The 15,084-nt window shown below is 49.8% G+C and overlaps 1 protein-coding gene across 8 annotated transcripts in view; it reads left to right on the plus strand.

The window, feature by feature from the left end:
• The first annotated feature begins 2,267 nt into the window (after positions 1–2,267).
• TERT (telomerase reverse transcriptase) overlaps positions 2,268–15,084 on the plus strand; it is a 505,909-nt gene continuing 493,092 nt past the window's right edge. For 5 of the 8 annotated variants that reach the window (XM_075586355.1, XM_075586352.1, XM_075586354.1 and 2 more), the window contains exon 1: positions 2,269–2,616. In XM_075586355.1, coding sequence (XP_075442470.1) covers positions 2,389–2,616 — 228 coding nt within the window. In that variant the 5' untranslated portion in view covers positions 2,269–2,388. Of the gene's footprint in view, positions 2,617–15,084 lie in introns of all 8 variants that reach the window. The other 3 variants (XM_075586351.1, XM_075586357.1, XM_075586358.1) reach the window with 1 other exon arrangement.

The raw sequence follows: 15,084 nt of genomic DNA on the forward strand, positions 1-15,084 counted from the left end.
TTTCCAAGTATGTCCTGGGCACAGAGTTATAAAAAATACATGGTTACATTAAAGAACAGGGGTTATACAGTCAAATCACGGACAGATAGAGTTGGAAAAATTGGTACAGGGGATAAAAGTCTTGTGAGTTTTAGATTGAAATAGAGCATCTTTAACATCACTTTTACATCACCAGACATCAGCAAACGGCTCACACCCTTTGGCTGCCCTTCGGCTGTTCACCTTTGGGGCAACGCAGATGCACACTGGGGTGGGTGGCTGAGATGCAATTGTAACGGATCCGCACTTTAGTTTGCTGTTTGCCTTGCATTACAGACCTGTGCAGCCCTGGAACACTGCTCCTGATGTTTGCTGCAGCTCCCCCCTGTGTTCACTCATTGAGGCAATGCTGTCACACGCCCCTTCTGCTATTGGTTCACTGACCTTTAAAGACACCTTTCCCACAATGCTTCCCTGCCGAGCATAACCCTTCTTGGTTGTCACAAGTGTTCTGCCACAAGCCCTAAGGCTTGGCTCTGTTGTGTACTAATCGCTCTAGTTCTATTCCCTACTTCACGCAGAGGTCTGTTCCTGTCTCCTGTGCTGAAGCGGAGTACTCTTCATGTTAACTTCAGATCCCGGTTTCCTGTGGCTTGCTGTCCTTTCTCTGCAGAGCCTATCTATTTGGTTCCTGGGGCCTGCTGCTCAACAGCAGAGGCCGTGTCCTGGTTCCTGTGCTGAAGCGGAGCACCTCCTGTGTATTCCTCAGCTTCCTGTTTCCTGTGGTCTGCTGCCCTACCCTTAGCAGAGGCCAGTTTACGAGTCCTGAGGTCTGAAGCTCTCTCTCTCCTTGCACAGGCCGCTCTGGACTCTTGCGCTGAAGCACTGGTTTACCAGTGCTGCCTGGCGGGGTGTGCCCACTCCAGTCTGCCTATCCTTTCCTGAGACCAGTACCATGGGCCATGGTCGCCGCACACGCAGAACCCACGCCCGCGCTCACGCTCCTAAGCTGAAGCGGGGAACTCCTGACTACCTGTTGCCGAACTCCTGCTTGAATAACGTTTACAGGAGAAAGGTAGATAGAGCGATGCTCAAATACTGGTTGTGCACACAAACATCTTCATATTTAAGAACATAGGTCCAGAGAAGGAACACTGTATTTAATCCTTAGGCTCATATGTATAGCTTCATCCAATGCGGGGAGGCAAAAATGAAGACCTAGCGGTCAGTCTGCGTGACTACCGCAAATATGGTGAGTATTGCACATCCCACCAAATTAGCATAAGCACCCCATGGATATAACAGGTAATAAAATGAGGGCTGATGCCCATTACCTGCCCTGGGGGTGAGCTGGAATCCAGGACGCCAAAGCCGAATGAAGGTTTCTCTGCGTGCTCTCCTGGTATAGTAGAACCATGGAAATGAAGGGAAGCAAAGGATGCACTGCAACTGGATGATTGTATGAAAAAACTCCAAAATAAAATCGAGGGTTATTTATTTATAAACTCACACATGGGTGTGTACAGCAGCCGCACCAGCGCGTTTCGTCCCGCAGGACTTTATCAAGGTGCCCGCCAGAAGCAACCTCGCCAGGCACTGCGTGGTCAGCGCACTCAGCGGCACAAGGGACTCAGCCTTAGGCTGTGTCCCCACTGGCGCTGAGCGCCGGGTGTCCTGACATTTACACGCGCGGGAGTGGAGGGGGGGGGGAATTGCGGGTAGTTGAGCACGCTAGAAAGTCAGTTTTTTTTGTTTACTTGAGCGTCGGTGAGCGTGTGCTCGCGCACCGCGTGAGCAGGGACTTACATTTATCTATATATGTAAGTAACCGCGGCAAGCGAAGCCCGATCAGCGCTAGCGGGAACGGAGCCTTAGCTGGGGAGCGCTGGAGGCCTGAGAGCAGGAAAAATACAGAGAAATAAACAATCATGTTCCAGAACAGTGCTTTGCACAAATGAGAAGAATTACTGGATTTTCTAAGAGCCACAAATTACACTCAAAGCCAGATGCATTATATAATCAACCTACAGATTACTTCGGTAGTGCTCTAGAAATGGCAGTAAATCAAATGTTGGGTGGGGCAAGTAGAAAGCAGGGAATAGTCTTGTCTACAGGTATGTATACAAAAACAATGTATTTAAATATGTTTCCTTCTCTTAATTATTAGGAGACTGGCTGGTGACTGCTTTAGTTACAGAAATATCAACCAAGGTGCAATATTGATCTCCTTATTTACTCTAAACTGCCTACACGTTTGTCTCCAGCAGCTTAAGTGTTAAAGGAAACAGTTCACATGTCAATTCCGTGAAGCGCTAGCTTGAAAGTGTACAGTATGCCGTGTTTTGCCCAGCCTGTTTGGGGCAGATCTGTGTTTCCTGTGTGCATTTCCCCCCCTGCTTGGAATTGATCATGTACTTTGGCGAAAAATGCATAGAAGTGCTGAACATTGTTCAGTCCCTTTATGGCGAGGTACATGGGATTGTGGATTTTATCAAAAGTCTGCAAACAAGCGGCATGGACAAGGTGACTGTGCTTCATGGGGGAGACGGTGAAAACTACAGGACCTTTCTCTCTGAGCTGCTGGTCTGCATTCCAGCAGAGGCCAAACCACTCTGTACCCCTATTTCCTTCCAGCAGGTAACCCCTATAGCTAGATCAATTGCAGAATAGCTACATAAGATACATATGTAGTTGGAAAGACGAAACCTACCTCAGCAGTTTAAATGTCCTATTGCACTATATGCCTATTATTTAAAACGGAATATACTGTAATTGTTTGTTTTTTGGGGGTACATACTGTGGTGAACTACATTGAATACTTATTGTAGATGTATATCTATTACGATAGGCATCAGAAAAAAATGATTACGGCATACTTTTTGCACCTTGTTTACGTTGTCATTTGCCATACAAAGAAAACCAGGATTTGGCAGTAACGGGGCCTGGATCTAGACTCGGTATAAATGCTCATTTGCAAAATATAGTCCAAGTGTAATGCTGGCAATTCTCTTGTGCTTACATCATGTTAAATGTAATAATGCAGTGTTGTGTTCGTACTGTAACTCAAGTATTTCTAGCCTGTATTCATGTAATCCTATGATTTGTCCAGTCCTGGTTTTCTATTCAACCGCTTGCTTTCTTGTGTTAAATTTTTACAGCCGCCGGGCCCAGTATTTATATTTAAATTGGTTGTGCGGAAAACATGCACTGCAGGGCATAATAACATTGAAGTAGAAGAATCGCAAAGTCGTGCTTAATTATTTTCTTGCAAATCAGGTTTTCTTAGAAAACAATAAACAAAACACATGTTCATATCTTGATTAAAGGAGGTTTTATTGAAAGTTGAGAATGCAGAAAGATTTATTGATCTGTAGAAACTAGTTGCATAAGATATTTAAAAAAAAAATGTTGTTACCTTGTCCACTGCTTTTCCAGAAAAAATATATATTTGTACTAGTTTTTGGAATCTAGATAAGTCTTTTTGATACGCTACAAAAACACTAAATGTATTAATTTTAAAAGTTGCATAAGCAAAGTCTAGAAAAAGGAAATTACTTCTACGACATCATGGTTGATCAGTAATGGTTATTCAAATCAAATCAAATCAGCTTTATTGGCATGATGAAAGAACATTTCAGTATTGCCAAAGCGTGAATAGTAAGGTGTGGGGGACAATAATTACACGAATACTAGGGGGTAGGGTATAATGATTGCACGGTATATGGGTAATAGTTTCGCACAGGGGTGTGGGGGTTAGGCCTCGTTCAGGGTGCTGGCTTTGGAGGGCGGGCGTGCTGACGTGCGTGCTGCCGTGAGCAACAAAGTATTCAATTTGAATACTTGTTGTCAGGGTAGCAACTGCCTCCGAACGAAAATTTCGTTTTTTGGAGCTGAAGCAGCGTCACAGGGACCAAGGCAGCCAATGAAATCATTCTTCAGAATGATTTCATGACTGCAACTTGGATACTTACCCTGCCGTCTGTAGCCCCGCCCCCTCCCCAACGCTGAAAAGTCTGCTGGGGGATAATCACATGTCGCCCAGCAAACTGCAGCACTGCCTCCCGCACGCCCTCCCTCTGAGTCCTCAGCTGGCACCCTGAACGAGCCCTTAGTGGACGTCTTTCAGCTTGTGGCAGGTGCTGATATAGTGTGCAGCCAGTTCTGCTGTGGTTTCATCTTCTCCCAGGAGGATCGCTATTTTTTAGTTCTCCTCTATATTATTAAAGTTATGGATAACAGCAGTTAGTTTCTCTAGGTGGGCACTCCTCACTTCAGAGTAGTTTGTGCATCGCAACAGGAAGTGTGTTTCATCTTCTACCTCTCCTAGCTCACATCTTTGGCACAGTCTCATCTCCCGGGGCTTCCAGTTCTGTCTGTGTCTGCCTGTTTCTATTTCTAGGCTGTGGGCACTTATTCTGTACTGGCCCAGGGTCTGTCTCTGTTTTGGGTCTTTTACCTTCAGTAGGTACACTGGCGACCAACTTTATTCTTAGTTGGCTAGCTCCGCGAATTTCAGAGTATCCCGGTGATGTGCGGTTTTGTATCATTTTCTCCCGGGGTGTATAGCGTTATTTCCGCGGCAGTGATTTAAGCATTTTATTCCGGCTGGCTGCGATACTGCAATGCCGTGTAAAAACGCATGGGGGCGTTTGCGAGCTGTTGTCTTTGAAGCCGAGAAATTCATGAATTGTAATGCAGTATATACTGTATATATACAGTATATACTGTATAACAACAACCCCTATAACCCCTAACATACACATACAGTACTGTATATGCACATCAATGAAAATACACTTTTATTGATAGTGTAGATGTGCAGGGGGTCTCCGGAGCTGAACCGCGTTGGTTTCAGGTCTGGGGACCCCCTGCTCCCCGAGATACAGCCCCCTTTATGAGGTGCCGGTATCCCTCTGCATTTTAAGGTCCCGATCACGTGATCGCGACATGTACAGTAGAGGCAACGTTTATTCTAACATTTGCTGTAAACTAGCCGGTTTACATTCTGGGTATGTGCTGGGTATGTGCTGGGTATGTTCTGGGCTAGTTTGAGGCACGTTTAAGGCATTTCTGCATTGACTAACGACCCATAGGATTAACACAGCAGGGATCCCTGGCAGTCCAATTCAGTTTGAATGGGACTGCCAGGGACCCCCGCTGTTATTCTGATAGGCCATTAATCAATGCAGAAATGCTGGGGCTAGTTTAAGGAAAGTTTAAGGCATGTATTCAGAATGTACCTGGGTGTTTCCTGGGTCTTTTGGGGGAATTGCCACTGGTTTTTGTTAGAATAAGAGTTGCCTCTACTGTAAACAAAGCAGAGGAATACCGGCATCCCCTAAAGGAGCCTGTATCTCGGGAAGCAGGGGGTCCCCAGACCTAAAACCAAAACGTTTCTGCTCCGGAGACCCTCTGCACATGTACAGTATAAATAAAACACATATATAAATAAACACTCGTTCCTTACCTTAGCGGTTATGTGCTATGGTAATGAAGCAGCATTTCTGTATTTTTAATAATATTGTACAGTGAGCAGGGGGTTCCCTGAGCCAGAAATTAATGCTCAGGGACCCCCTGCTCCTGCACAATATTATTAAAATACAGAAATGCTGCATTTGAAGGGGTTAACCCACCGTGCCCGCTTTATTGTGGACTGCACTTAACCCCTTCACGGCCGTAGCAGTTAATACCGCTACGGTCATGAAGGGGTTAACCCCTCCCGCTACCCCCCCGCAAGCCCTAAACAACCATCGTTGGGGCTAATACCCCCTTCACCCACTCCCGCTACCCACAATAAAAAAAAACACACACAGCAGCCGTCAAAAAATAAATAAATCTAAATAAATAAATAAATGACTATAAATAAATACATTTGAAATACATTTTTATTTATAGTGTAGATGTGCAGGGGGTCTCCGGAGCTGAACCGCATTGGTTTCAGGTCGGGGGACCCCCTGCTCCCCGAGATACAGCCCCCTTTATGAGGTGCCGGTATCCCTCTGCATTTAAAGGTCCCGATCACGTGATCGCGGCCTGTAAACCAAGCAGAGCAGAGGGATACCGGCACCCCCTAAAGGGGCCTGTATCTCGGGGAGCAGGGGGTCCCCAGACCTAAAACCACAGCGGTTCAGCTCCGGAGACCCTCTGCACATCTACACTATCAATAAAAATGTATTTTAAATGTATTTATTTATATTCATTTATTTATTTATTTAGATTTATTTATTAATTGTGCTGCTGCTGTGTGTGATTTTTTTTTATTGTGGGTAGTGGGGGTGGGTGAAGGGGGTATTAGCCCCATCGGTGGTTGTTTAGGGCTTGCGGGGGGGTAGCGGGTGCACTTAACCCCTTCACGACCGTAGCGGTATTCACTGCTACGGTCGTGAAGGGGTTAAGTGCACCCGCAACCCCCCCGCAAGTCCTAAACTCACACCAAGGGCCAAATACCCCCTCACACTACCCACAATAAAGCAGGCACGGTGAGTTAACCCCTTCATTGCCTTAGCGGCTATCCGCTATGGTAATGAAGCAGCATTTCTGTATTTTTAATAATATTGTGCAGGAGCAGGGGGTCCCTGAGCATTTATTTCTGCTTCCCGAGATACAGGCCACTTTAGGGGGTGCCGGTATCCCTCTGCTTTGTTTACAGGCTGCGATCACGTGATCGGGACCTTTAAATGCAGAGGGATACCGGCACCTCATAAAGGGGGCTGTATCTCGGGGAGCAGGGGGTCCCCCGACCAGAAACCAACGCGGTTCAGCTCCGGAGACCCCGTGCACATCTACACTATCAATAAAAATTTATTTCAAATGTATTTATTTATAGTCATTTATTTATTTATTTAGATTTATTTATTTATTTTTTGGCGGCTGCTGTGTGTGAGTTTTTTTTTATTGTGGGTAGCGGGGGTGGGTGAAGGGGGTATTAGCCCCAACGATGGTTGTTTAGGGCTTGCGGGGGGGTTGCGGGAGGGCTTAACCCCTTCATGACCATAGCGGTATTAACTGCTACGGTCGTGAAGGGGTTAAGTGAACCCGCAACCCCCCCGCAAGTCCTAAACTCACACCAAGGGCCAAATACCCCCTTCACCCACCCCCGCTACCCACAATAAAGCGGGCACGGTGATTTAACCCCTTCATTGCCTTAACGGCTATCAGCTAAGGTAATGAAGCAGCATTTCTGTATTTTTAATAATATTGTGCAGGAGCAGGGGGTCCCTGAGCATTCATTTCTGGCTCAGGGAACCCCCTGCTCACTGTACAACATTATTAAAATACAGAAATGCCGCTTCATTACCGTAGCACATAGCCGCTAAGGTAAGGAACGAGTGTTTATTTATATATGTGTTTTATTCATACTGTAGATGTGCAGAGGGTGTCCGGAGCAGAAACGTTTTGGTTTTAGGTCTGGGGACCCCCTGCTTCCCGAGATACAGGCCCCTTTAGGGGGTGCCGGTATCCCTCTGCTTTGTTTACAGGCCGTGATCACGTGATCGGGACCTTTAAATGCAGAGGGATACCGGCACCTCATAAAGGGGGCTGTATCTCGGGGAGCAGGGGGTCCCCAGACCTGAAACCAACGCGGTTCAGCTCCGGAGACCCCCTGCACATCTACACTATCAATAAAAATGTATTTTAAATAATTTTTAATGTGCCGATGTTTGCGCAGAGAGAGCAGCGGTTCTCTCTCTGCTGCAAACACATCTCGCCCCCGCCGGCCTATAGTATCATTGATGTGCATATACAGTACTGTATGTGTATGTTAGGGGTTATAGGGGTTGTTGTTATACAGTGTATATATATATATACTGCATTACAATTCATGAATTTATGCCATCTGGCGGTCACGCGAAGCATTGCAGCCTAGTAAATCCTGAACCATTATCAATTAACACATCAACCGCGCGTCAGCCGTGTAATGCGCCTGGCTGGGAAGGCAAAAGGAGCCCGGCATGCTCCAGGTGAACAGAGTGGCATTCCAGGAACATGCCAGGTACATGCCAGTTATTAGTAAGAATAAAAGCTGCCGCAGCAGTAGGGTGCCAGAGTGTATTCTCTCTGTAGGTTGTGGTAGGTTTCCAGCTTCTTTGAGCGCTGGATATCATTTTCCCACATTGTCACATACTGCTTCTTCATTTCGTTGGAGATTGAGTTGATTTCTTTTTTCGGCAGGTTGTTAATCTGTGTGGGGTTTTGTCCTTGGAGTGAGAGGACAAGTTGTTTGATGGCACAGGGTTTAGTGAGGAGGTCCTGGCTTCGCATTGCTCTGTAGCAGTAAGACTGTGGTTGGCTCTTGTTTAGGTGGGCCCAGAATGTCAGTGCTCTCTTCTGTACTGTGAGCAGTAGAGGAAACCGGCCCAGCTCAGTCCGGCATGCATTGTTTGATGTACTTCTGTGTACTTGGAGAAGGTGTTTGCAGAATTCCAGATGCAGTATTTCTGTTGGGCTGGTATCCCATTTTGTGGAGTCTGGGTATTTTACAGGACCCCACACCTCGCTGCCATACAGAAGGATGGGTGTGATGATGCTGTTGAATATTTTCATCCAGATTCTTATTGGTGGTTTGAGGTGGTACATCTGTTTCTTTATTGCATAAAATTCTCTGCGGGTCTTCTCCTTCAGTGTATTTATGGCCAGGTTGAATTTCCCTGATGAGCTGATTGTTAGACCAACAATTATTATTGTTATTCACCCAGTCAGTCTGTCACTCACCCAGTCAGTAACTCACCCAGTCACCCAGTCAGTCTGTCACTCACCCAGTCACCCAGTCAGTCTGTCACTCACCCAGTCAGTCACTCACCCAGTCACCCAGTCAGTCTGTCACTCACCCAGTCAGTCACTCACCCAGTCACCCAGTCAGTCTGTCACTCACCCAGTCAGTCTGTCACTCACCCAGTCAGTCTGTCACTCACCCAGTCAGTCTGTCACTCACCCAGTCAGTCTGTCACTCACCCAGTCAGTCTGTCACTCACCCAGTCAGTCTGTCACTCACCCAGTCAGTCAGTCTGTCACTCACCCAGTCAGTCTGTCACTCACCCAGTCAGTCAGTCAGTCAGTCACCGAGTCAGTCAGTCTGTCACTCACCCAGTCAGTCAGTCTGTCACTCACCCAGTCAGTCAGTCTGTCACTCACCCAGTCAGTCAGTCTGTCACTCACCCAGTCAGTCTGTCACTCACCCAGTCAGTCTGTCACTCACCCAGTCAGTCTGTCACTCACCCAGTCAGTCTGTCACTCACCCAGTCAGTCTGTCACTCACCCAGTCAGTCTGTCACTCACCCAGTCAGTCTGTCACTCACCCAGTCAGTCTGTCACTCACCCAGTCAGTCTGTCACTGTCACTCACCCAGTCAGTCTGTCACTCACCCAGTCAGTCACTCAGTCAGTCAGTCAGTCACTCACCCAGTCAGTCAGTCACTCACCCAGTCAGTCAGTCACTCACCCAGTCAGTCAGTCACTCACCCAGTCAGTCAGTCACTCACCCAGTCAGTCAGTCACTCACCCAGTCAGTCAGTCACTCACCCAGTCAGTCAGTCAGTCAGTCAGTCAGTCAGTCACTCACCCAGTCAGTCACTCAGTCAGTCAGTCAGTCAGTCACTCACCCAGTCAGTCACTCACTCACCCAGTCAGTCAGTCAGTCACCCAGTCAGTCACTCACCCAGTCAGTCACTCACCCAGTCAGTCAGTCACTCACCCAGTCAGTCACTCACCCAGTCAGTCACTCACCCAGTCAGTCACTCACCCAGTCAGTCAGTCAGTCACTCACCCAGTCAGTCACTCAGTCACTCACCCAGTCACTCAGTCACTCACCCAGTCAGTCACTCAGTCAGTCAGTCAGTCACTCACCCAGTCAGTCAGTCACTCACCCAGTCAGTCAGTCACTCACCCAGTCAGTCAGTCACTCACCCAGTCAGTCAGTCACTCACCCAGTCAGTCAGTCACTCACCCAGTCAGTCAGTCACTCACCCAGTCAGTCAGTCAGTCAGTCAGTCACTCACCCAGTCAGTCACTCAGTCAGTCAGTCACTCACCCAGTCAGTCACTCACCCAGTCAGTCAGTCACTCACCCAGTCAGTCTGTCACTCACCCAGTCAGTCTGTCACTCACCCAGTCAGTCTGTCACTCACCCAGTCAGTCTGTCACTCACCCAGTCAGTCTGTCACTCACCCAGTCAGTCTTTCACTCACCCAGTCAGTCAGTCTTTCACTCACCCAGTCAGTCTGTCACTCACCCAGTCAGTCAGTCTGTCACTCACCCAGTCAGTCTTTCACTCACCCAGTCAGTCAGTCTTTCACTCACCCAGTCAGTCTGTCACTCACCCAGTCAGTCAGTCTGTCACTCACCCAGTCAGTCAGTCTGTCACTCACCCAGTTAGTCACTCAGTCTGTCACTCACCCAGTTAGTCACTCAGTCTGTCACTCACCCAGTTAGTCACTCAGTCTGTCACTCACCCAGTTAGTCAGTCAGTCTGTCACTCACCCAGTCAGTCAGTCTGTCACTCACCCAGTCAGTCACTCACCCAGTCAGTCTGTCACTCACCCAGTCAGTCTGTCACTCACCCAGTCAGTCTGTCACTCAACCAGTCAGTCTGTCACTCACCCAGTCAGTCTGTCACTCAACCAGTCAGTCTGTCACTCACCCAGTCAGTCTGTCACTCACCCAGTCAGTCTGTCACTCACCCAGTCAGTCTGTCACTCACCCAGTCAGTCTGTCACTCACCCAGTCAGTCTGTCACTCACCCAGTCAGTCAGTCTGTCACTCACCCAGTCAGTCTGTCACTCACCCAGTCAGTCAGTCTGTCACTCACCCAGTCAGTCAGTCTGTCACTCACCCAGTCAGTCAGTCTGTCACTCACCCAGTCAGTCAGTCTGTCACTCACCCAGTCAGTCAGTCAGTCACTCACTCACCCAGTCAGTCAGTGACTCACCCAGTCTGTCAGTCTGTCACTCACCCAGTCTGTCAGTCTGTCACTCACCCAGTTAGTCACTCAGTCTGTCACTCACCCAGTTAGTCACTCAGTCTGTCACTCACCCAGTTAGTCACTCAGTCTGTCACTCACCCAGTTAGTCAGTCAGTCTGTCACTCACCCAGTTAGTCAGTCAGTCTGTCACTCACCCAGTCAGTCAGTCTGTCACTCACCCAGTCAGTCACTCACCCAGTCAGTCTGTCACTCACCCAGTCAGTCTGTCACTCACCCAGTCAGTCTGTCACTCACCCAGTCAGTCTGTCACTCACCCAGTCAGTCTGTCACTCAACCAGTCAGTCTGTCACTCACCCAGTCAGTCTGTCACTCAACCAGTCAGTCTGTCACTCAACCAGTCAGTCTGTCACTCACCCAGTCAGTCACTCACCCAGTCAGTCTGTCACTCACCCAGTCAGTCTGTCACTCACCCAGTCAGTCTGTCACTCACCCAGTCAGTCTGTCACTCACCCAGTCAGTCAGTCAGTCTGTCACTCACCCAGTCAGTCAGTCAGTCTGTCACTCACCCAGTCAGTCAGTCTGTCACTCACCCAGTCAGTCAGTCTGTCACTCACCCAGTCAGGCAGTCTGTCACTCACCCAGTCAGTCAGTCTGTCACTCACCCAGTCAGTCAGTCTGTCACTCACCCAGTCAGTCAGTCTGTCACTCACCCAGTCAGTCAGTCTGTCACTCACCCAGTCAGTCTGTCACTCACCCAGTCAGTCTGTCACTCACCCAGTCAGTCTGTCACTCACCCAGTCAGTCTGTCACTCACCCAGTCAGTCACTCACTCACCCAGTCAGTCTGTCACTCACCCAGTCAGTCTGTCACTCACCCAGTCAGTCTGTCACTCACCCAGTCAGTCAGTCACTCACCCAGTCAGTCACAGAGTCAGTCAGTCAGTCTGTCACTCACCCAGTCAGTCAGTCTGTCACTCACCCAGTCAGTCACTCACCCAGTCAGTCTGTCACTCACCCAGTCAGTCTGTCACTCACCCAGTCAGTCTGTCACTCACCCAGTCAGTCTGTCACTCACCCAGTCAGTCAGTCTGTCACTCACCCAGTCAGTCAGTCTGTCACTCACCCAGTCAGTCAGTCTGTCACTCACCCAGTCAGTCAGTCTGTCACTCACCCAGTCAGTCAGTCTGTCACTCACCCAGTCAGTCAGTCTGTCACTCACCCAGTCTGTCACTCACCCAGTCTGTCACTCACCCAGTCTGTCACTCACCCAGTCTGTCACTCACCCAGTCTGTCACTCACCCAGTCTGTCACTCACCCAGTCTGTCACTCACCCAGTCAGTCACTCAGTCACCCAGTCACTCACCCAGTCTGTCACTCACCCAGTCAGTCTGTCACTCACCCAGTCAGTCTGTCACTCACCCAGTCAGTCAGTCTGTCACTCACCCAGTCTGTCACTCACCCAGTCAGTCTGTCACTCACCCAGTCAGTCTGTCACTCACCCAGTCAGTCTGTCACTCACCCAGTCAGTCTGTCACTCACCCAGTCAGTCAGTCTGTCACTCACCCAGTCAGTCTGTCACTCACCCAGTCAGTCAGTCACTCACTCACCCAGTCAGTCACTCATCCTGTCTGTCACTGAGTCAGTCAGTCAGTCACTCACCCAGTCAGTCTGTCACTCACCCAGTCAGTCAGTCTGTCACTCACCCAGTCAGTCAGTCTGTCACTCACCCAGTCAGTCAGTCTGTCACTCACCCAGTCAGTCAGTCTGTCACTCACCCAGTTAGTCACTCAGTCTGTCACTCACCCAGTTAGTCAGTCAGTCTGTCACTCACCCAGTTAGTCAGTCAGTCTGTCACTCACCCAGTCAGTCTGTCACTCACCCAGTCAGTCTGTCACTCACCCAGTCAGTCTGTCACTCACCCAGTCAGTCACTCACCCAGTCAGTCACTCACCCAGTCAGTCACTCAGTCAGTCAGTCGGTCACTCACCCAGTCAGTCAGTCACTCACCCAGTCAGTCACTCAGTCAGTCAGTCACTCACCCAGTCAGTCACTCAGTCACCCAGTTTGTCAGTCACTCACCCAGTCAGTCACTGAGTCAGTCAGTCAGTCTGTCACTCACCCAGTCAGTCTGTCACTCACCCAGTCAGTCTGTCACTCACCCAGTCAGTCACCGAGTCAGTCAGTCTGTCACTCACCCAGTCAGTCAGTCTGTCACTCACTCACCCAGTCAGTCAGTCTGTCACTCACCCAGTCAGTCTGTCACTCACCCAGTCAGTCTGTCACTCACCCAGTCAGTCTGTCACTCACCCAGTCAGTCAGTCACTCACCCAGTCAGTCAGTCACTCACCCAGTCAGTCAGTCACTCACCCAGTCAGTCAGTCACTCACCCAGTCAGTCAGTCAGTCACTCACCCAGTCAGTCAGTCACTCACCCAGTCAGTCAGTCACTCACCCAGTCAGTCAGTCACTCACCCAGTCAGTCAGTCACTCACCCAGTCAGCTAGTCTTTCACTCACCCAGTCAGTCAGTCTGTCACTCACCCAGTCAGTCTGTCACTCACCCAGTCAGTCTGTCACTCACCCAGTCAGTCTGTCACTCACCCAGTCAGTCTGTCACTCACCCAGTCAGTCTGTCACTCACCCAGTCAGTCTGTCACTCACCCAGTCAGTCAGTCTGTCACTCACCCAGTCAGTCAGTCTGTCACTCACCCAGTCAGTCAGTCTGTCACTCACCCAGTCAGTCACTCACTCACCCAGTCAGTCTGTCACTCACCCAGTCAGTCTGTCACTCACCCAGTCAGTCTGTCACTCACCCAGTCAGTCTGTCACTCACCCAGTCAGTCTGTCACTCACCCAGTCAGTCTGTCACTCACCCAGTCAGTCTGTCACTCACCCAGTCAGTCTGTCACTCAACCAGTCAGTCTGTCACTCACCCAGTCAGTCTGTCACTCACCCAGTCAGTCTGTCACTCACCCAGTCAGTCTGTCACTCACCCAGTCAGTCAGTCACTCACCCAGTCAGTCAGTCACTCACCCAGTCAGTCAGTCACTCACCCAGTCAGTCAGTCACTCACCCAGTCAGTCAGTCACTCACCCAGTCAGTCAGTCACTCACCCAGTCAGTCAGTCACTCACCCAGTCAGTCAGTCACTCACCCAGTCAGTCAGTCACTCACCCAGTCAGTCAGTCACTCACCCAGTCAGCCAGTCACTCACCCAGTCAGTCAGTCACTCACCCAGTCAGTCAGTCACTCACCCAGTCAGTCAGTCACTCACCCAGTCAGTCAGTCACTCACCCAGTCAGTCAGTCACTCACCCAGTCAGTCAGTCACTCACCCAGTCAGTCAGTCACTCACCCAGTCAGTCAGTCACTCACCCAGTCAGTCAGTCACTCACCCAGTCAGTCACCGAGTCAGTCAGTCAGTCTGTCACTCACCCAGTCAGTCAGTCAGTCTGTCACTCACCCAGTCAGTCAATCAGTCACTCACCCAGTCAGTCAATCAGTCACTCACCCAGTCAGTCAATCAGTCACTCACCCAGTCAGTCAATCAGTCACTCACCCAGTCAGTCAATCAGTCACTCACCCAGTCAGTCAATCAGTCACTCACCCAGTCAGTCAATCAGTCACTCACCCAGTCAGTCAATCAGTCACTCACCCAGTCAGTCAGTCACTCACCCAGTCAGTCAATCAGTCACTCGCCCAGTCAGTCACTCGCCCAGTCAGTCACTCGCCCAGTCAGTCACTCGCCCAGTCAGTCACTCGCCCAGTCAGTCACTCGCCCAGTCAGTCACTCGCCCAGTCAGTCACTCGCCCAGTCAGTCACTCGCCCAGTCAGTCACTCGCCCAGTCAGTCACTCGCCCAGTCAGTCACTCGCCCAGTCAGTCACTCGCCCAGTCAGTCACTCGCCCAGTCAGTCACTCGCCCAGTCAGTCACTCGCCCAGTCAGTCACTCGCCCAGTCAGTCACTCGCCCAGTCAGTCACTCGCCCAGTCAGTCACTCGCCCAGTCAGTCACTCGCCCAGTCAGTCACTCGCCCAGTCAGTCACTCGCCCAGTCAGTCACTCGCCCAGTCAGTCACTCGCCCAGTCAGTCACTCGCCCAGTCAGTCACTCGCCCAGTCAGTCACTCGCCCAGTCAGTCACTCACCCAGTCAGTCACTCACCCAGTCAGTCACTCACCCAGTCAGTCTGTCA

Source organism: Ascaphus truei, chromosome 2, assembly GCF_040206685.1.
Source record: "Ascaphus truei isolate aAscTru1 chromosome 2, aAscTru1.hap1, whole genome shotgun sequence".
Classification (NCBI taxonomy): domain Eukaryota; kingdom Metazoa; phylum Chordata; class Amphibia; order Anura; family Ascaphidae; genus Ascaphus; species Ascaphus truei.